Source organism: Cucumis melo, chromosome 5 (genome assembly GCF_025177605.1).
Source record: "Cucumis melo cultivar AY chromosome 5, USDA_Cmelo_AY_1.0, whole genome shotgun sequence".
Taxonomy (NCBI): Eukaryota; Viridiplantae; Streptophyta; class Magnoliopsida; order Cucurbitales; family Cucurbitaceae; genus Cucumis; species Cucumis melo.
This window is the reverse complement of record NC_066861.1, coordinates 1,410,277-1,432,114: the sequence shown is the minus strand read 5'-3', so window position 1 is coordinate 1,432,114 and position 21,838 is coordinate 1,410,277. Positions and strand designations below refer to the sequence as shown.

The window sequence follows — 21,838 nt, the reverse complement described above, 5'->3', positions numbered from 1 at the left end:
TTACTACTGTGTAACAAAACTCACGAAGTTAGTCATTTTTTAAGTATCTCAGATTTGTCATTTCATCTTTATTAGTTAGTCATTTTTTAAGTATCCCAGATTTGTCATTCCATATTTATTAGTTAGTCATTTTTTAAGTATTACAGATTTGTCATTTCGTATTTATTCTCGTCTTTACTACGATTTCTTTCATAGACTGTGAACAAAAAATAGTAAAATTAAAAAAAAAAAAGTAAATGATCGTGTAAACAAATCTAGACGATTGGGTACAAAAGAATTTAAAAAAAAAATTGTTTAGCCAAATCTAAATGATAGTGCAACCAAATTTAAACGATGATGTACCAAATGAGCCAAATCTAAACGATCGTGTAACCAAATTTAAATGATGGTATACCAGATTTTGGCTTGAGCCAAATCTAAAAGATCGTGTAATCAAATATAAACGATCGTGTAACCAAATTTAAACGTAACTAAATTAAATGATTGTATAACAAAATCAAACAATATAACTGAAAAAATAAATTGTAGTCAAATCTAAACGATCGTGTATCAAATAATAACATAATCTAAACGATAATGTAAATATTTGACAGTTTTATTATATTTTTGAAAAGACCCTTAAAAATAATAGACATTTTATTATTTTCCAAATAAGTAAATACACATACATTTTGAACATTTTTCAAATATAGCAAATAAAACATACCAAAATTTCAATATTTTTTTAAAAATAATAGACACTAATTAACATTGTTCTTCAATCATTATCTATTAATACCACGAAAAAACATCCATAAACATCAATGAATCAACGTTTATTACAAATACAACCCCAAAATTTGATATATTTTAGCCAAAATTCTGATATATTTTATAAACATATCTCTGCCCTATCATATGTACCTTAATTTTCGAAAACAATTTGTATATCCAAAAGAATACCTCTTGTATCCAAAGATTTGTAAAAATCTCTCTAAAAATATGGAGTGCACATGGAAATGTAATACGAAGTGTAAAGTAACCCATCAAAATTAGAAGGAAAAAAAAAAAAAACCCATAAAAATCATGGGAGGGTCATAATTTGTTTAAAGAGTCATGATTACGTGGCATACACGTATCCCTAGAGGTAGCCCAAAGTCAAACGGTCAGTTTCAAACATAGAAATCCTAAGCCTAAATAAATAAGTAAATAAATAAGAAAACTTAAAATATATAACAAAGTTATTATTTTCCACAAAAAAAAAAAAATAAAAAAAAAAAAAAATAGCTTTCTACCGTTAAATTCTATTTTACTTTTTTTATATTTTTAAAAGTTTTATATAATAACATTTAAAATCGTAAATATTTCGTGTTTATCGTAGATTTTTTTTGTTTCTTAGATTCGGAAATAACTTATCCTATTTACATGTATTGTGTTTCTTCATGTGTTTTTTTGGTTAAGAAAAAACTCGAACTAGCATTTATACGTATGAAAAGTTTATCCGTTTAGATTTGGAAATTGTAGAAAATAGAACATTTTAACTTAATTTTGTTGATTTATTGTAAATAATTTATTGATTTTTTTATTTAAAAAAATTAATAATAATAATAATAATTGTAATAATAATAAATGTTATATAATGTCATAGTCCATCTTCTACTACGGCTTTTCCTCTCATTTTCCTCCGCCTCTCTCTTGAAAAAACTTTCCTTTTAGATTCTCATTTCATTTCTTTTCTCTCACCAGAAACCAAAAACCCCATAGCATAATCATCATCATCATCACCACCAGCATGCCGAAGAAATGGAAGCGAGTCGGAATCCCTAGCTGTTCAATCTGCCGAATTCACTTCGATGAAGATTCTCGATCCCCTCTTCTTCTCCAATGCGGCCATACTTTCTGCAAACACTGTCTCTCTCAAATCATTGCTCCAACTTCTCCTAAACCTTCTCTCACATGTCCCAAATGCCGCCATGTTTCCACCATCGGCAATTCCGTCCTTTCTCTTCCCAAGAATTTCGCTATACTACCCATGATCTCCCCTGCCTCCGTTTCTCACTCTGCTGAGGTTACCGATAGCGATGACGACGATGCTGGAGCCGATGAGGATGGGGCTGATGAGTCTGACCGAGGACGGAGGAGTTCTGGTTGTCATGGTTGTGGAGAGGGGTTTGGGGACCATGAATTGAAGTTGGTGAGGAAGATCGATGGAGGGAAAAGGGAGGAGATGGAGCTTTGGTTTGCTTGGTTGAGGTCTAGAGTTGGTGGGTGTCGGCATAGAGTGGTGGTGAGGCGGGTGAAGATGGGGAATGTTGGGGATTTGGATTGGGTGGAGAAGCAGCTTGAGAAGCTGAGGCGTGCGTCGATTTGGTGTAGGAATGTGTGTTCGTTTCTTGGAGTGATGAAAGTGGAGGATTATCTTTGCATTGTTATGGACTGGTTCCCTGGGTCGGTTCAGTCGGAGATGCAGCGGAGTGACGGCCGTCTCACTCTCGAGCAGATTCTCAGGTGACCCTTCTCCCCGTCTTGAGCCTGCTTTCATTTTATTGTACATTTTTACTAGTGGGACTCTACTTTACAATTTATTTTAGCTTCGGGAAAGCTTGGGTTTAATGTCCAGATTCACCAAAAGTATTGTTCTGCAGCAACTGTTGTTATCTATCCGAACTCGAGAATTTGGTGCTCATCTCGTTGTTCTGGATTAAGAATGATCAGGAAGTTTCTGTATTCCTTAGAAGCACAAATCTGCAGCGTTCTGTTTACAGAGCTGTCTCAGACTTGATCACTTGCCAGATCGCCATCAAAACGCATTTTGAAAACTATCATGTTCATTCTGGATTTTTGTTTTTCCCCGAACTTATTTAGCTAGAAGGATAGGCTACCTTGACACGTCCCATTAGTTAGAAAAATTGTTATCGCCTTCCTCTGTTTCAATTGTAATTATTACTTTTTGGATAAGAAACAACTTCGCTGATCAAATGAAATACAAGAAGGAAAAAAGATTCAAGCCATGCTAAGGAAGTTACACAAGAAAATATTTCCAATCAGTTCGTAGAGAAGTAGGTCATTGTTATAAGAAGGTTTGGACAACATGGACCAAGACATAGCTATGTAATCAATGCACAATCCGCCAAAGTAGAGAAGAGTCTCTCTCTTTTTTTCTGAAGAAGACTTTGTTTTTTTTTTTTTTTAAGCCAAAAGGTGCACAAAAAACCTAGGATGAAATTAGCCACAATATTTTAGCTTTAGTCTTACAAGGCTGCTGACTACTGTTGTTGCCGGGAACTCCCAAGAAGTATTTCCAAATCAGGAGGCTAATAAGGCCGTGATAAGCAAATGTCCTCGACTATTTGGTTCCACTGTTGTCTTTGCACATGATTCATCAGTTGAAGGACAACTTTTCTGAGCAGGAAACTTAGAAATGGTCAGCTTTTATAATTCCTTCCTCGAACCTTATTACTGCTGTTGATAGTTAGTGCAAGAAGTTCCCAGATGAAAAAAAATTCCTTTCCAATTCACTTGAAATGATCCCAGTCAAGGGGATTAAATTTAGGTCACTCTGAAGCTCTTTCACTGTTGATTTGTAATTAAAGTTCTTAGTATGATTGCCAGCGTAGACCCTTGTCTTATGGGACATCAAGTCAAAGTTTCCCAATTCGCGAGGCTTATTTTGTATTGTACATCCCCAAAGGGGAGATCAGATTTAAAATTTCACTGTTTTGAGGATCTTTGCTTTTGGATATCATATAAATTCTAGAAAATTTGAAAGGGAAAGGTTTATTGTCCCACCATAAGTCTTTGAAGAATATAATGTTTTTCAAGTCACTCTAGGGATCATAAGGTCTTGCATTTTGTGATGTATTTTCAGCAGCGTTTAGAGTGCCATAGGTTTGTAAGATTAGAGCACCAATCGCCCCAAGGGACACTGATTTAGCCACAATAACTTGCTTTCAGAGCATAAATTCTTCACAATTGAATCTCCAAAGCCATTTTCTCACTGAGATCCATAGTTAAAATGAGAAAGTAGTGGTTTTAAATACATAGCAATATTCGGCACCCTCTTTGGTGCTTTACATGTAGATTCTGCCACCCCTCTTATTGATACTATTGTTGGTTTAAGGACTTTTAGTTTCTTCCTTCTTCTGGAATTAAATTAAAGAACGGAATCCAATTGGACTAATAGTTACTTCACCACAATATCTGATATTTTGATATCAACTTTTGTATGTGTGGTTATTCTAAGGACTCTTTGCTATGCATGCTTGTAATATGTTTTTATGAATTCAGATTTGGAGCAGATATTGCACGTGCAGTAGTTGAACTTCATGCAGCTGATGTTTTGTGTATGAATTTGAAACCATCCAATTTTCTCTTGGATGCAAATGGACATGCTGTGGTTTCTGATTATGGGCTTCCATTGATTTTGAAAAAACCTTGTCATAGAGCGGGCATTTTCCCACCAGAACACGAGTCATCAAGACAGCATTGGTGTTTGGAATGCCTGTTTCTGAGTCCACATTATAGATCTCCAGAGGCATGGGAGCCTTTGAAGAGACCGTTGCATTTATTCAGGGATGACGGAATTGGCATATCCACTCAATCTGATGTGTGGAGCTTTGGCTGTGCCCTCGTTGAAATGTGCACTGGTTCCACTCCGTATGTTGCTTTTTACTTTTTACTTCCATACTTTATGGCTATTTGTACTCTTTGCTAATGGAAGATGGGTTCTTCAGGTGGGCTGGTTTGAGCGCAGAAGAAATTTATCGATCTGTCGTCAAAGAAGGTAAGCTACCTCCACAATATGCAAGTATTGTAGGTGTTGGGATTCCTAGAGAATTATGGAAGATGATTGGTGAGTGCCTACAGTACAAGCCACTGAAAAGACCGACTTTCCATGCAATGCTTGCCGTATTTCTTAGACATCTACAGGGGATTCACCGTCCCCCTACTCGACCTACTGCGTGAGTTTCCTGAATTTGTCACAGAACTTTTTTCTTTTCTTCTTTGGTAATACAGAATTATTTGGCCATTTAATAAGAGTAAATTTTATTACCCTTCCTATTGTTTTTGACTAGCTGAAAGTTCTCTTTGTAATCCTTTGCCCCCTCTTGTGTTGAATCATTCTTAACGTCTGTACCTTTTCTCTAAAAGGAAATTGTACTGAATCTTCACCAGAAAAAAAACCAACTTCGAGTTCATCTCAATAATAGAGTGATTATAAAAAGAATTAGTATTAGAGCACTATGAAGACTATGAAATTTCACTAGGTTAGCCACATTCTAACAGCTTTTCATCTTCACATTAAATACTCAGGTGGGTTTTTAATCCAAATATTTCATATGAAGGCTTTTACTGCATTTATCTTCAGATTCCCTGTTCTGTGTCAATTTCACAAGGTTAGCCACATTCTAAAAGTTTTTTGGGACGTGGAGACAAGACTTCCTTCTCTCTTTGGTGTTATCAGATAGTTTTTGTAGCTGTTACTTGGTGTAAGCTTAAATACATATTTGGTTTAACTACAGCTTAGAGTTAGAGATAGTTTTGATTTAGGCTGATTGGAAAGTCTTTTGTAGCTTGCTTAGCTAGTGCTAAGGGTTTCCTAGTCCTCACTTTTTTATGTTTTATTATCATATTTTCAGTGAAGTAGTTACTTATCTAACAGAAAAAGAGACGTAAATTTTAATTCATTTGCTTTTGCGGTATTCAGTGAGGTGGCAAGTTCTCCTCATATTGATAGGTTGGAACAATCCCCTACCTCTGTCTTGGACATCCTTCAGGTTAAAAGCAACCATCTTCATCAACTTGTATCTGAAGGAGATGTTAACGGTGTCAGGTTAGGCTCTTTTGTCACAGATTCTCCCATTCTATTAAAATTTTCAGGAATATTTTTTGGCTGCTAAAATCTTGGACCCATTTAACCCACATCTGCAGAGATCTTCTTTCCAAGTCTGCATCAGGGAATAATAGCAGCTCCGTCATCTCTCTGCTGGAAGCTCATAATTCGGAAGGGCAAACTGCTTTGCACTTGGCATGTAGAAGGGGTTCTCCGGAACTGGTTGATGCAATTTTGGACTACAGTGATGCAGATATAGATTCCCCTGATGAAAACGGAAATCCACCAATAGTGTTTGCGTTAGCTGTTGGATCTGCTGAATGTGTGCGTGCTCTTATCAGGAAATCTGCTAATGGTATGTTTAGGTTGATGGAAGGCTTTGGTCGGTCCGTTGCTCATGTTTGTGCATATTATGGGCAACCTGATTGTATGCGCGTAAGTTGTTACACATCTACCTTTTAGGCAAGTATTGTTTGCTTTCTTTTTTGATATATACTGTCAGACAGTCAGGGTTTTGTGGTGATTACAGGAACTACTTCAGGCAGGGGCAGATCCCAATGCGGTTGATGATAATGGTGAATCTGTACTGCATGTGGCTATTGCAAAGAAATTTACTCATTGTGCAATTGTAATTATGGAGCATGGAGGTTGCAAATCAATGGGGTTTCTCAATTCAAAAAACTTAACGTAAGATTGAAGCTGTTTTTGTTGTGAAATATTTGTAATTCCTTTGCTTTCCTCCTGGTCTCCTTCACATCTGAATTCAATTATATGTTGGGATGGGGGGATTTGCGTCTTTGACCTTTTAGTCATGGCATATGCGTTAACCAATTGGGCTATTCTGGTCAGGTTTGTGGCCTACTGGAATTACCACTGCCTTGAGATTAGTTGACATGTGTGATTTTTGCTTTAATCATTTCAGCATTACTCTTTCCTTTTTATAAGGATGCATCTCATGAAATATTTATTACTTAGCTGGTACTTCCTTTCCCACCTCTAATAATAATTTAATGAGCAATTCGAAGATTCTAACTCTGACGCTTTTTCTTGTACTACTGAACTCTTCTTGGATACGTGCTCAATATGAAGCGATCTTATCCCATAAGCTATAGTATTGTGGGTCCACGCTAATAATAAGTGTGTTGCTTACCAAACATTTTCTATTTTTATGATCAACAGGCCTCTGCATATGTGCATCACATCCTTAAACGTAGATGTTGTTAAGAGGTGGGTTGAACTTGCATCACCCGAGGAGATTTCTGAAGCTATTGATATACCAAGTTCCACAGGAACTGCTTTATGCATGGCAGCTGCTCTTAAGAAAGACCGTGAGATAGGTAAACTGTTCACCGGGGATTTCTCTATCCGCACTCTCGTTCAGCCTTTTCTCTATATGATTGCTTCTGCAATGTAGGAGGCATAACATTAGAGGCGGTTCTGATGCCTATTTTTCATCCCACCTAGAAATAAAAATACCATGGAAACTATATCTACTAAAACTGCTGTATACACTCTTGGATTTCCTTGATGATCATATTTTTCACAAGAAACATATAATTCATGCACCATTTTAAGGTTGGTGGTGATGTGGACAATGCAGTTATTAGTTTACGGAAAGAAACCTTATAAACACATATCTTCAGATTTCAACCTATTTTTATGACATCTATTCTTATCCTTGTTTAAAAACATGTCTTTCTTTTTTGTATAATAACTCCATTATCTGACAATTCTGATGTTTGATCTTGAAATCTCTTCCATTCTGAATGGTTTCACGGAGGATGATACTCATGAAAAGTTTTGAAAACTGACGATGTTTTTGACACTTGAGTACACATGAAGGGAATTGGAGTACGTAAATGAATGCTTGGTTTGCTTTTGGACAGATGACTGATGTGCACATTGCCTAGTTGTATCCAGGCACCGTGCACATTGCCTCTCTTAGTATCAAATCAATTGTTTTATCTACTTTCCTAGATGGAAATGCTTCATTTGGGTGTGAAAGTTTAGTATCAAATCAATTGTTTTATCTACTTTTGTTGCTATCTGACTTCCTTGTTTGTTATCCACTGTAGAGGGAAGAGAACTTGTTAGAGTTCTGCTCAAGGCTAAAGCTGACCCAGCAGCCCAAGATCCCCAACAATGCCGAACAGTTCTGCATACAGCTGCCATGGCTAACGATGTTGAGTTGGTGAAGGTGATATTACAATTTTATCTTTTACATGTCTGAATTTATTTCATGGTTGCAGCTTGCTGGAGACTGGCAAAACTGTGTCTCAAAGTATCTAAGGCTACCCGTTGTTTGTTTTAGATTATTCTTGATGCTGGAGTGGATGTAAACATCACAAACTTACACAATACAATACCTCTTCATTTGGCACTGGCAAGAGGTGCAAAACCATGTGTTCAGTTACTCTTGTCTGCTGGAGCAAACTGTAATTTACAGGTTGGCCTTCTTTGTGTGTTACTAAATGGTATTTAATGTAATTGAATAGAACTTGAAACAATGTTTCAAATGGTTGTGCTGTACTAGGAGAACCGTAGAAATGCTTAGTAGCCAACAGCTGATATAGTAGAGAGAAACAGTAACCTTTTGAAAGGTCCTGTAAGTAGGAACTGATTCTGAACGAGGCAGAAAGGGATGAAAACAAGGAAAACATGCAGTATTAAGAGTTCACTGCGAATATCAAAAGTGACTTTGAAAACAAAGATTACATAAAGGACCTAAATAAAGGTTAGCTGTTTGATCGTATCTACCTTTGTTGAATGAAAATTGCTAAAATGGATTGAAAGAATATACAAGAATCTTTTAAAGGGCTTTTTGAGTCGGAAATCTTTTGGGAGGCTGAGGGATGAAACAGAACTCATTATGTGCAGGATCCAACATCTGAGTGTTCTGATGACCAATAATTGGGAGAAACTTTCATTGTTTGCACTGACAAAAATGAGTTGGGTAAAAATCATTCTCAATGACAATAGGTTCCATCAAAATTGAGCAGAGTGGGAAAGGTATGGTTAGTACGTTGGTTACTTAGAACAGAAGAAGAGAAGATAGAGGAAAGGGAGTAAAAGTTTGGTACAGGGTGAGGAAAAAGGGATAAGAGAAGATTGATGAGTTGAATAATGAGTAATCTAATGAAGTTAAGAAGAAGAAAATTTTGGTAATCACAGGATCATATTTCATCTTAATTCATATGATATTTGTGGTGGATTGAAGGAAAAAGTGAATGAAGCCATCACATCGAATCTTGTTGAGAGGAGGAATCCATACTCAGGTGCGATAATGAGGTTGTGAGACTCTGATACGTAGGAATCAGCACTACGGGAGATTGTTAAACTTGTGGGCCATAGATTTGATGACATTCCTTCATATGGAGGATGGTTGAAGATAACTTGGGGATAACGCCTTTAATATATGTCTAAATTTTGTGTATTTTCATCTTGAAATTTTTGGTGGACAGCTACCCAATTAAACTTGTTGGTCATTGTAATCAGGATGATGATGGTGACAATGCCTTCCATTTAGCAGCAGATGCAGCAAAGTTCATACGTGAATGCCTTGAATGCATTTTATTGATATTAAAATATCCGGGTGCTGCTATTGGCGTAAGAAACCACAGGCAAGTGTTGTGTATATACAATTATTTAATATATTACTTTCTAAGAAATTTTTTAAGAGCCGCTACTTTTTTCTTCTAGTAAAGTATCTTCATTTTCATTTTATTTTCTTCACTAATACATCATACAATTAATGTACTTGGGATAACTCACGTTAGGTTGTATTAATTTAATTTTATTTGTCAACGACCCTCTTAATGGCTACACAATAGTGGTAAGACATTTTGTGACCTGTTGGAAGCCCTGCCTCGAGAATGGATTTTTGAAGAGCTTATGGATGCACTAGAAGAGAAGGGTATTCATTTGTCCCCAACGATGTGAGTAAAGTTTCACTATACTGATCTTTACATTGCAGAATTTCTGCAATCATTGAGTTCACTGACCAACATGAACTTTGGATTTTCCCCCTTCTAGATTTCAAGTGGGTGATTGGGTGAAATTCAAAAAATGTGTGACAAATCCTGCATATGGTTGGCAAGGTGCAGGGCCCAGGAGTGTTGGATTTGTGCAGGGTTCCCAAGGTAGTGATGGTCTTTCTGTATCATTTTGCTCTGGTGTTGCACATGTCTTGGCAGATGAGATTATCAAAGTCATTCCTATGGATCGGGGACAGCTTGTGCAACTTAAACCTGACGTGAGAGAGCCAAGGTTAGATGTTTTGTAGTTTGTTTCACTTATTGATAAAAAGTTCAACTTGATGCATGGTTTTTTTTCCTTCCTATTCCTCTTTTGAAAGTAATTTTGGTAACGATGTTAGTATGCCACTGTACTAGGGCACTGCATTGCATTGCCAGAATACCTTCTTCAATTGCTAAACAGATAATGTAGCATTTCATCTAGTGGCCCATAAAATATATAAATATGCCACAACTTCTCCTTTTTGTGAACTGCTTTGTGCTATGCATATGTTTTCTTATCAATGAAACATTGCTTCCACCCTAAAAAGGTTTCATCATTGACATAATTGGTATCAGGTTTAAGTTGCTTGGACAATCACCTGACAGCATTGGAACTGTCTTGTGTATTGATGATGAAGAAGGAATTATACGGATTGGATTTACTGGTGCATCTAGAGGATGGCAAGCTGACCCTGCAGATTTTCAAAGACTTCAAGAATTCAAAGTTGGTGATTGGATTCGTGTACGATATACTTTGCCCGCTGCAAAACATGGCTTTGGAGATGTAACTCCAGGGAGTATTGGCGTTGTGTATGGTATCAGGCCAGACAGTAGTTTGTTGATAGAATTCTGCTATGTGCCTAGCCCTTGGCTTTGTGAGCCCGAGGAGATTGAACCTGTTGTCCCCTTCAAGGCGAGTGCTTCATTTTCCCTATTTTGTTATGGTTTATATTTAAACCGAGCCTTGTCTCTTTTATCCTTAGTGAACTTGATGTGCTTACTTCCCTGTAGATTGGAGACCAAGTATGTGTTAAACGCTCTATATCTGAACCTAGATTCCCTTGGGATGGTGAGACACATAATAGTGTTGGAAAAGTTAGTGAAATTGAAAGTAATGGTCTCTTAATAATTGATTTACCAAATCGGCATGGACCATGGAAAGTAGATCCATCTGACATGGAGAAGGTGGACAAATTTAAGGTATTTTCTTTTTGTTAAAGTCATCATATAAATACTGACACTTTTGTCAAGCATGTGCGTCACTTGATATTCTTTTTGCTTCTGCCCAAACAGGTAGGTGACTGGGTTAGGGTGAAAACATCTGTACCCTCTCCAAAATATGGGTGGGATGATGTACCTCGAAGCAGCATTGGAATAATTTTTTCCTTAGAAGAGGATGGAGACGTAGATGTAGCATTTTGCTTCAGAAGTAAAACTTTTCCTTGCTCTGTTACAGACATTGAAAAAGTGCCACCTTTTGAAGTGGGACAAGAGGTTCACATCCTGCCGTCTGTTACTCAGCCATTACTTGGATGGTCAGATGAAACCCCAGCCTCTTCAGGAAAAGTTGAAAGAATTGATATGGATGGAACTCTAAATGTTAGTTCTCCATCTTCATTTTTCTCCTGGAGTTGTGCATTTCTCGAGATTGTGATATTGAACTTTAAAATGTTGTTAAAAGTTATTTTTATTATTTTTTATTTTTAGGTGAGAGTATCTGGAAAGAAAAAATTGTGGAGAGTTGCTCCGGGTGATGCCGAAAAGCTATCAGGATTGGCAGTGGGTGATTGGGTCAGAATAAAGCAGTGTTTGGGAGCAAGATCAAATTATGAATCCAACAATACTGGGAAGGAAAATATAGCTGTAGTTTATAGTATACTACAAGATTACTCTTATTTAGAATTGGCGTTTTGTTTTCAGGGGAAATTAGTTGTACACTTCACTGAAGTCGAAAAAATTTCTCCGATAAAAATTGGCCAGTATGTGCATTTCCGTGCTGGATTGACTAAACCGAGATGGGGATGGAGAGGTGCTAATCCCAATTCAAGGGGTGTTGTGACTGCTGTAAATGCTAATGGAGAAATAAGAGTTTCACTGTTTGGCTTGTCTGGATGGTGGCGAGGAGATCCTGCAGATTTTGAGGTAGAACAAATGTATGCTGTAGGAGAATGGGTGAAATTAAAAGAAGATTATACCGATGGACGGAAATCATTGCCAGCCGAGAGTATTGGTGTCGTACAAGGATTAAGTTATCATGAAAATGAATGGGATGGTTCTGTTCTGGTAGCATTCTGTAGAGAACCGGAGTTGTGGGTGGGACATACTTCAAAACTTGAAAAGACTGAAAGATTTTATATAGGACAGCGTGTGAAGGTTAAACCTTCCATACCAAATCCACGGTTCGGCTGGTCAGGCCACTCTCATGCCAGCATTGTTTCTATAACTGCAATCGATGCAGATGGAAAAATTAAAGTATCTTCTTCATCAGCTCAAAAGCCATGGATACTTGATCCATCAGAAGTTGTTATGGTAGAGGAAGAGCAACTCAACATCGGAGACTGGGTGAAGATCAAGCCATCTATTGTAATGCCTGCTTATCATTGGGGGGACGTTGCTCGTCAAAGCGTCGGTGTGATCCACAAGATGGAAGATGGGGAGCTTTGGGTTGCCTTCTGCTTTATGGAGCAGCTGTGGATGTGCAAGGACTCAGAGATGGAGAAGGTGAGACCCTTTAGAGTCGGGGACAGAGTGAGATTTCGAGAAGGATTAAAAATCCCTAGATGGGGATGGGGAATGGAAACACATGCGAGTAAAGGGCAAGTAGTAGGCGTTGATGCAAATGGAAAAGTAAGAGTTAGGTTTAGGTGGAGGGAAGGACGTCCATGGATAGGGGACCCTGCTGACCTTGTTCTTGACGATACGACTTGATCTTTTGACTCGGGGCTCTAAATTTAAAGGTCTACATACCAATTCAACGCTTCAGTAACAAATGATCCACGGGTGGAACTTTAGGATACTGAAGCAATTCATTGATTCGAAATGGCATGTTACGCCATGTACATTAGTGTGTGGAGTATTGCACGTAAATGGTTTCAAGAATTGCAGTTGGAGATGAAGATGTGGACCGTTAGTTTGCAAGAAACAGAGGATCAATGCCCATTTTCGTATGACGGTATATCATCCTACTGATAAGGTCTCTTTCCATATATCATTATGCTTGTAGATAAAGTTGAGTTATATAAAGAAATGCTTTAGTTATTCAGAGGCCTGATATATTATTTGCATATGTACATATAATTTTCCAATTGTTATATAAACTAATGTTTTATCATTCTTCGTGTTTTTGCGTCTTTGGTTCCTTCAGAAAAGTCCTAAATTTAAATCCCTGATCTTATTTTTTTTAAAAAGAATCCATCGACAAAGTTAAGCTAAAATGTGTTAAAGCAATCAAGAAATATGTTAGTTCAATCTTTTCTTGTACAACTAAGCTTAGATTAATGTTTCATAGTAGCATGTTAGAAGTAATAAGCTTTAATCTTGAATGGACAATATCGAGGTTGACATATTTCTTTGGATGCCATTGAACAATTTATCTACACTTAAAAGGTGGTTGTAGTGATACCCACTTAGTTACTAAATGTCACATTTTTTTTAGTTTGGAAAGTTAAGAAGACAATTGTAACATATAATAATAAAGTCTACGTGGTTTGGTACAATTTATATCAACTACGAATACTATTTAAAAAATGCACATACGTCTAATTATAACTTAACTGATTTGCAAATATATTAGTAAAAGAAAAAGAAAAACTTCGGTATTGCTACTATATATAATGCAATTAAGTGAAAGAATGTTCTCAAAGCTCTTTAATATTGGATTGATTTTTTGCATGTCTTAGAACATCTTCTTCACTTGAAAATACTTATTGAGTCAATCTAAACAAGCAGTTTCGAATATTACATCGAACAAAAAATAACAAATAATTGTACCATACTCCAATATAGTCCTTAGAAACGAAGGCCATGCTAAATTTCAGCAAGAAGAAAACCACGTACACAACATTGATTTAATGTTACAAAATGGCTAATTATACAAAAGCTTTACGGGGGCCCTTCCCACCACAAGCTACAAACATCAATGGAAAATTGTGGTGCCTACAAATATAATGGTACAATATACATATCATAGTTTTCCTTAAATTAAATTTCTTGCTCTTCATAAATCACAAGAGCTCACTAATTGTACGACTATCACAATATATTTCTGTTCTACGATCCTAATTAACTTACAAATGACCCTCTACTTCATTATGGAAACATGCAGCCAAGTGCTGCCACTCGAGCGATGGACTAGACCTTTTATTGGATGAATGTAAGAAGGGAGAACAAGAAGAACGCGATGTTCGTTCTAACTCACCGACGAGCTCCACTGCACATCTTCGCGGCAGTGATGCATAAGTTGATATTCTATATTTTGATTTTAAGTGATAGGGACGTGAGGGGTGGCGTTGTTAGTATCCGACGATCCTGATGGTGTCCATGCATAGATAAGCAAGCCCAAAACAAGAATTACAGCTCCAGCTACGAATCCTGATGGAAGAGCGGAAGCGACACCGATGTATGGGAGTGGCAAGGTGAACATATAGACTGATATCGGCACTGTTTTCGTGAAAATGAAAATGTTATTGAAGATATAAAAGCATCCAGACTTACTCTTTCGAGGATATCCAAGTAATGTGTAAATGAGAAGAACTACAAGGAACATGGTGGTAGCTTTCACAAAGTTACAAGATTGGTTAAAATATTGAACATGGCTAAGGGAGCAGATTGAAGGCCTAATTCAGCAAAAAGACTTTGAAAACGTCTTCCCACCACGTGGAAGGACATGAAAATGTCAAAATGTTAGATGGACTGACCAACTTCCCCTTTAGAGCTGAATTAAAATCTTACTAGACAAGAAATGTTCATCAGGGATATAGGATCCTTCATTTAGCAAAGAAGAAATTATTTTTCGATTTCTCATAAGAACAGAGCGAGAAAATACCTGAAAATGTGGATGCAAGAGAAGAAACCACGGCAGATGAGATCTTGAGAAGATGCAACAATGAAATGTTAAACCCTATATTTACAAGAATAAAAAGAAGAGGTAGCAACGGTGCGCCATCACATCCTGCGATCAGAATATCCTTTTAGTGTTTAGAATAAACACCACATTCAAAATGATAAATGTACGATAGCATTTGAAATTTCAAGCGAGCAAAATATCCTGCAAAACTATTTAAACGGACGTATTCGGGGAAGAAAAGAGAAGCGTATATATTATCAAAACAAATAAAAGAAGAAGACATACTTACCGCTTAAAGAACCATAATTTAGGAAACAGGCCGCGCCATCTCTAAGATAGCTTGGCAGTTGAGTAAACGGAATGCCCCATAATTTAGACAAGAACGGTAGGAGAGCGAGTATGAAAACTGCCTGCACTTAACATGAAATAAATAAATTCTTAATCTTTTGATTTATAGTAGACGAATGGAAAAATGGGATCAAGAACAGATGTATCTAACTGATGGCGTTAACTAATGCCTACCTGGAAAGCAGATCCAAAGGAATTTACAACAAATAAGTCAATCGTTCTTCCCTGTACAGAAGCAATTCAGTGCGTTAAGGATTGCCATATGTAGAATGAACTCAGGGAACAACAACATGCATTTTGAAATTCCTATTATAACAAATGTATAGAGATGCAATTCAACCAAGCTCTCACAATAATTTGAGCGGACGAAATTGGTTTAAGAATGGCTTTATGCCTGATTTTCGGATAACGAGAGATTTACGGCTAAACCTTCTTATATAGAATTTTAATGATCAGCATACATAAAATATTCTTTGAAAAATACTATAAGAAATTAAAAGAAGAGATACTGCCTAATACACCTTCAATTGACGGGAAGCATCCAAGAAGATGATTTCCTACATATAAAAGATGTTGTTACTTGTTATTAGAGAGAGAGAGAAGAAAAAATATGCACCATAAGTTGGGAAACCAGTTGATATTTTGGCAACAACTACCTTCAAAACTGTATCAGCTGCTTGGAACAAGAATGAGATTATCATCAAAAGGCTCCAAAATATACCGGCTTCCTTCAAGGAATTCCCAGCGTTGGAACCACTGTAAGAAAATCGTTAAAACAGAGCATATGACTTTAAAACGGAATTCATGCAAGCAATGAAACTCGTGGTTACACCAAAAAGTTTGACTGCTTAACCAGATGAAAGTGGTTTCAACATCAATTAAAGATCTCCTGCTTATAAGCTACACTGCTAGATATCATATTGAACATAGTTCCAGTAACGAATGCTATGCTACATGCGATGTTCTAACTGATCAAATGAGTTCATAAATATATAAAATAATTAATATCCCTCTCTAGTCTCTGCCTCAAATTTATTCCTTCATATCATATTCACGAGCTATGCTTTTTATTCAAGCTCCCTATGTGCAGAGCAACTAAGGTAATATTGTTATTTTGAGCAAGTACTAATGGCCCATAATGAAAATTACCTCGCAACAGTAATGATTACACCAATGGTAACAAAAAAGCATCCGAAAAGTTGACTGGTCTTGTACCTCCGCCCAAGGAAAATAGTTGACAAGAGAATTTGCCACACAAGGAAAGTCTGCGAACAAAATGAACTATAATTACTCGAATCTGTAACAATGAAAAGGCTATGCGAAAATATTTGTAATATTAGTAGTAACTGGATTTACTTGACTTATATATTTAACAGACCCTACGTATAGAGGAAAATTTCTTGTTTGTTTAATAATCCGATCAAAAGAATCACGCTCCATTCTTAGGATTAATTAAGGACAAGCAGTCTTTTAAATGAGTAAAATGATTTATTATTAAAGGGGAAATGATCGCTCTGTTGTACCTGAGACAATACTGGAATAGATGCTCCAGAAAGAATGGCTAATCCAAGGAAAATAATACAAGTTAGATTAATTAAACAAGGATGCAATTATCTAATTACATAATTGAAGATTGTAACAATTACAAAGGAGATGTAATATACAGGCTGAAATTGATCAAAAACGTTAGGAATTAACTAAATAGGTACATTTACTATAACCAAAAAATATCAACTTTGAAAGGTTCATGGTAATGTGATATATTGTTGACGAAAGCAATTTAATCTCAAATCTTTATCTTTCATGACCTTCTCCATTTTAACCAAAGACTTAACAATAGATGAATAGACAGCTAATGTTTAATATATACATAAAATAGAAGCCCATATATATTAAAAAGAAATGTAGAGGTGAGGGATCTTGTCATAAAAGGCATTACCTGCTGCTGCCATCCCCGTTGCAGCACCAAGAGCTTCCAAGAGGCCAGCAACAATATATGGGGCCTTCGGTGTGGAAAGCATCTCATCCGTAACAATGCCAGCGTGATACCGTAGATACAAAATAGAAAAGTAAACAATTACATACCTGGAAAAGAATAGAATTGTAAGAAATCAATTTAACCAATCAAGCGCTTGCAGATACAAATGAGTGCCAACCAAAAAGCCAAATGTATGAAACAACATATAGATAAACAGTTCGTATGCAAAGCATATACGTAGTTCAGTGAAGCAGCAGCAGCAGTGATATGATAATCAGCAAAAAACAGTCGGCTATTCTGAGTTTCTTCAACTTATAAAATGTGGGCATCATATGAACTCCATACAATTACGATTTACACAAACGGCCATACAGAGCTCCTATTGTTTATAAAATATGGGTATGATATGACACAGTAAAGCTGAAAACTTGGTGCACTAGTTTGATCAGAAAGATATATTGTGTAATGGACTAGTTCAGTGAAGATCAAAGTGGATTCCTGAAGGAACGAAAATGAAAAATCTCTTTGAACCTTTATCAACTGTGTTAAATGTCCAAACTGTCATAAATATTTACAAATATAATAAAATTTCTTATGGATAGACGTAGACCATGATAATAGATAGTGAAATTTTGCAATATTTTGGTTCATCCATTTATTTTTCATTAATTAAATTAGAAAAGAAAAAGATAGGAAAAAGAGAAAGGAAAACGGAAGGAAATAGTGGGGTGCGAGCTATATCAAAGTTAAAGTTATTAAAATTGGAGGGCAGCCGTGGGACTAGAAAGCAAATGAATTAAAAACTCTTTTCATGTTTGGATCTACTTTATATTATAATAATAACAACAATAAGATGGGGGATTTCTATATTATGCAACAAAACGATTCGAAATTGACATGAAAAGCAAATTTGTCTTTCTCAGGACCACATTGGAAGAAGCAAAAATCGCCAAAGACTCCTCGGTGTGACAGAAAAATGGAAAAGTGCATCACTGAAAAAGATATTTTCGTAAGCAACTACTAACACGACATCGTTTTTTCCACCTTTAATGATTGATAATGAGCATATAAAGTGTGATGCACATTAAAATTGGACCCACCATTATACATCCAACCTTGCCAAGATTTACTTTTTCTATATAAAAAAAACCCAATTTCAATCAAATATAAAACTTTCTTTATTAGGGAAATCATTTCAAACAATAAAATTTTTAAAAATATTTATAAATATAGAAAAATATCATCATTTATCTGTGATAGATTAGGACAGGTTATGATAGACTATTATTTGTACTCATTTGTAATCTAAAACAGTCCACCGTAATATTTTATAAATATTTTGATTCATTTTTTTATATTTAAAAACAATTCTTATATATTTTGAATTTTTTTAAATATAGAAAAATAAATTTTAACATGACAATAAATAGTAGTCTAACTGATATTTTAAATATCATTTAAAATAACCTTTCAATAATTTAATAGTTATAGATCAAAGAAAAAAACACATTATTTATTACCCCCACTTTGAATTCTTTTTTCCTAGTACAAGAAAAGTGGGGTCAGTTTTAAGTTTCAACATTAAACTGTTCAACTGCCAAAACCCAATTTGTAATCAAAGTGCAAGATGTCGTCATGCTTTGCGTATCTTTATTCTAAGAAAACTTAACCACTTTTAGTTTAATCTTTCCGCCTTTCTAAAATAAGAATCTACAACAGTTCTTGGGTCCCCATTTTTCTTTTGTCACAACCCGCCACCTCCAATCCTATAACATTTGATGTTAAAAGAAAGAGTAAAAAATTGATTCATAAGTAGATGACTAACCATGAGTGACACTATCTTCCGCCACTAAATCAATTCAGGAGGATTTTTTTGTTTACTTCTTTGGGTCCCTATCATTTATTTCTTTCTTTTTAATAAACCCCATCATAGTTATGTTTAAAGTGCTCAAACCTATCCACGTCAAATTTAAAGATACATAAAAGTAAGATTATATTCCTCCAAATTTCTACTTTAAAAAGTAGTTTTGAAATAGTCAGAGAAGGCACAAGATAATGGAAAGAATAAGATTATTTACTAAAGTTAAAATATCTTTTTCTATTTTCATATTTGAATTTTATTCAATATTAGTCATATTTCAATTTTAATCCTCAACACTTCAACAAATCTAATTTTTACTTTTAAATAATGATGTTAAATAATGATAAGAATCCTTTTATGTCAAAAAAAAAAAAAAAAAAAACAACCGGTATATAAATAAGTTTTCAAAATTTACAATGAAAAGGAAAATGATCAAAAATAGAAAGAATTTCGTTTTTAGTGAGTTTTTCTATAGGTTTAAATATTCTTTTCTATTTTTGAAAAAGCCGAAAAATCAACTAAATTTAAGATTTAAAACTTTTGGAAAATGCATAATCGAACAATTAATTAAAAATAACTAAAATCAAACAAACTCTTAGATCGATGACTTTAACAAATTATTACTATTTTATTTTCAAAAATTCAAGGACCAACGTGAATGGAAGGACGAAAATTATCAAACAGTAAGCCGTCAAGGCTTTTTATAGTTTCAATTCCTCAATTAGAGAATTTTACCCGAAATTGTGTTTCAATCGAAAAGTTCATTTTTACATCCAGAGCCGTGTAAGATTCATCCGTGTTTGAATAAATTTTCACTAAATTAAAAATGTAATTACAAATCTTTCAGAAAACGACGGAGTCGCTAAAGAACAATTTTCTTTTAATTTGAAAAATGTGGCGAAATGATGTAAATTGTAAACCGTCGTATTCAAGTTTTGAAATGTATTTTGCAACTTGACACTGTAAAATTATCCACCACATCGTTACAGTCAATGATTGAAATGGAAAACTGAAGAACAGGATAAGGAATGAAGAACAAAATTAAAAGTGGACTTAATTGGCTTGATCGCCGAAAACGACTCAACCGAATTCAAAGAAGAATCACAAATCAAACTATTAAATTCAGATACCAGATATGTTTAACTAAAATTGACAATAATTAGGTTTGAATTAAGTTAATGGAATAGGAAATGTAATTTTCAAGGTACTGATTAAGATTCAGAGAAGAAAAAATGTAGAGAAAATGGCGGTAAGTACCCGAAAGTGGCGAGCTGAGCGAGAAAGAACGGGTAGTGCTTCAGAGGAACCAAAGCGAGCTTGTACAGCACCCGATTGGCCACACCGAAAATCACCGTTAACGCCGCGGCTACCACTATCTCCACCTTCCGATTGCTTCTCCTCGATTTCTCCGCCCTAATATTCTCCAAGATCTCGCCGCTATTCCCCTCCGCTAAATCCTCCACTCTCTGATCTCCCACTGCATATGAGCAGGGCTTCACCCTATCCTCCTCTCCGCTATCCGATAGATCCCAAGCTCCCGACGGCGCCACCGCCTCCAGCCGCCGGTGCTTCGGTGCACGTAGAATTACACATCCACACCCGGACCGTAAATCAGCGTTTCTATAAATGCTCATCTCCGGGAGGCTTCGCGGTTGTTTCCGTAATCGAAAAGGACCGCCGAATGAGGCGGTACCGCCGGAGAACCGGTGGGACCATGATGTCATAATACAATTTTCGGTGAATTTATGGCCGGAAAATTCAAAGAGAAGGGAGCCGCGTTTCAATTTTCGCTCTCGCGGTGCTTTGCGTTCTTATTTGCTTCCCTTGAATGGTTTAAAGGCTCGTCGAATTTCGCTCCATCATAAAATAATTATATGAGGAAAGTGATGAGATGCGGACGAGCAAAGTTTGTTCAAATGGGATTCTTGTCGTCATTAGCGGAATTGACCATGATGGACACGTGGTAATAATCCACGGGGGTAGGAGCTTTTGGGGAACGCGAGGGGTGAAATATCGACCGTCCGATGTTTAATCACAAGATGCGTGATGATGAACGAAGAGTATGATTGCAAATGGGGTGAGAAGTCTTTACATGATTGCAATAGGGTGGATAGGCATGGACCCAAATATAAAGTTTTCTTTTTTCTCCTTTCTTTTCAGCATAAAATCCATCCTTCTAAAGTTTTATTTAATCCGAAAGTTACTGTCGATGTCTAATTCGATATAATTTACCCATCGTTAAATATAACTAATTTTCGACCAACAATTAAGGGTATAGTAAGTTAAAATTTACTCATGAACCATTTTGGAGTTCAAAGTATCAAATAAACATAAACTTTAAAAACCTCATAGACCAGAAATATATTTTACACTTTAATTTAATTATAAACAAGGGTGAGGATTTGAGTCTAAGGCGCAGATTTTAGATTCAAACACACGTGGGCTGAATTAAATTATTGATGACCATATAAATTCATTTTTGTTTTTAAGAGTAATAATAAATAAAAAAAAAAAGAAAGAAAATAACACATTTACGTGAACAAAAATTCACTACGCTTATTTTTTGTGTAAATATTTTGACAAATTTCCGAAAAAAGAAACCAATAATGTATTTTGCTTTAGATTTTCAAAACTTAGCCATTGTGAACCACGGAGGGTGTTATAGACTTTTATGTGATTTTGGGCCGAGTACACGATTGGTATTCTTCGTTGAAACATAGGCAACAAGATCAAGGAAATGGCAAGCAGCGACACCCAA

General features: G+C 35.8%; 2 protein-coding genes across 2 annotated transcripts; one reads left to right on the top strand and one right to left on the bottom strand.

The window, feature by feature from the left end:
• Window positions 1-1,642: 1,642 nt before the first annotated feature.
• On the top strand, window positions 1,643-13,159 carry LOC103491469 (E3 ubiquitin-protein ligase KEG-like). Its single transcript, XM_008451429.3, has 16 exons — window positions 1,643-2,487; window positions 4,267-4,635; window positions 4,713-4,940; window positions 5,687-5,812; window positions 5,911-6,247; window positions 6,342-6,499; window positions 6,992-7,149; window positions 7,888-8,009; window positions 8,124-8,258; window positions 9,308-9,432; window positions 9,643-9,747; window positions 9,845-10,078; window positions 10,405-10,741; window positions 10,840-11,028; window positions 11,122-11,427; window positions 11,536-13,159. Exons 1-16 carry the CDS (start codon window positions 1,772-1,774, stop codon window positions 12,754-12,756), a joined length of 4,866 nt encoding a protein of 1,621 aa, XP_008449651.1. The 5' UTR covers window positions 1,643-1,771; the 3' UTR covers window positions 12,757-13,159.
• Window positions 13,160-13,859: 700 nt separating this feature from the next.
• On the bottom strand, window positions 13,860-20,965 carry LOC103491470 (protein CLT1, chloroplastic). The gene is made up of 10 exons (XM_008451430.3): window positions 20,338-20,965; window positions 17,181-17,326; window positions 16,765-16,802; window positions 16,391-16,506; window positions 15,898-15,997; window positions 15,763-15,798; window positions 15,416-15,466; window positions 15,183-15,303; window positions 14,873-14,998; window positions 13,860-14,487 (listed from the first exon to the last, which is right to left on the bottom strand). The coding sequence occupies exons 1-10, from the start codon at window positions 20,802-20,804 to the stop codon at window positions 14,309-14,311; spliced, it is 1,380 nt and encodes a 459-aa protein (XP_008449652.2). The 5' UTR covers window positions 20,805-20,965; the 3' UTR covers window positions 13,860-14,308.
• Between the last annotated feature and the right edge of the window lie 873 nt (window positions 20,966-21,838).

Excerpts from the sequence above, each read along its gene's own strand:
- LOC103491469 (XM_008451429.3), top strand. The coding sequence starts at position 1,772 with ATGCCGAAGAAATGGAAGCGAGTCGGAATCCCTAGCTGTTCAATCTGC. Across the intron at positions 7,150-7,887 it reads TAAGAAAGACCGTGAGATAG|AGGGAAGAGAACTTGTTAGA; the intron begins GTAAACTGTTCA and ends TATCCACTGTAG. Across the intron at positions 10,742-10,839 it reads AACCTGTTGTCCCCTTCAAG|ATTGGAGACCAAGTATGTGT; the intron begins GCGAGTGCTTCA and ends ACTTCCCTGTAG.
- LOC103491470 (XM_008451430.3), bottom strand. The coding sequence starts at position 20,804 with ATGACATCATGGTCCCACCGGTTCTCCGGCGGTACCGCCTCATTCGGC. Across the intron at positions 15,304-15,415 it reads CCTTTGGATCTGCTTTCCAG|GCAGTTTTCATACTCGCTCT; the intron begins GTAGGCATTAGT and ends TGTTAAGTGCAG. Across the intron at positions 14,999-15,182 it reads AAATTATGGTTCTTTAAGCG|GATGTGATGGCGCACCGTTG; the intron begins GTAAGTATGTCT and ends TTCTGATCGCAG.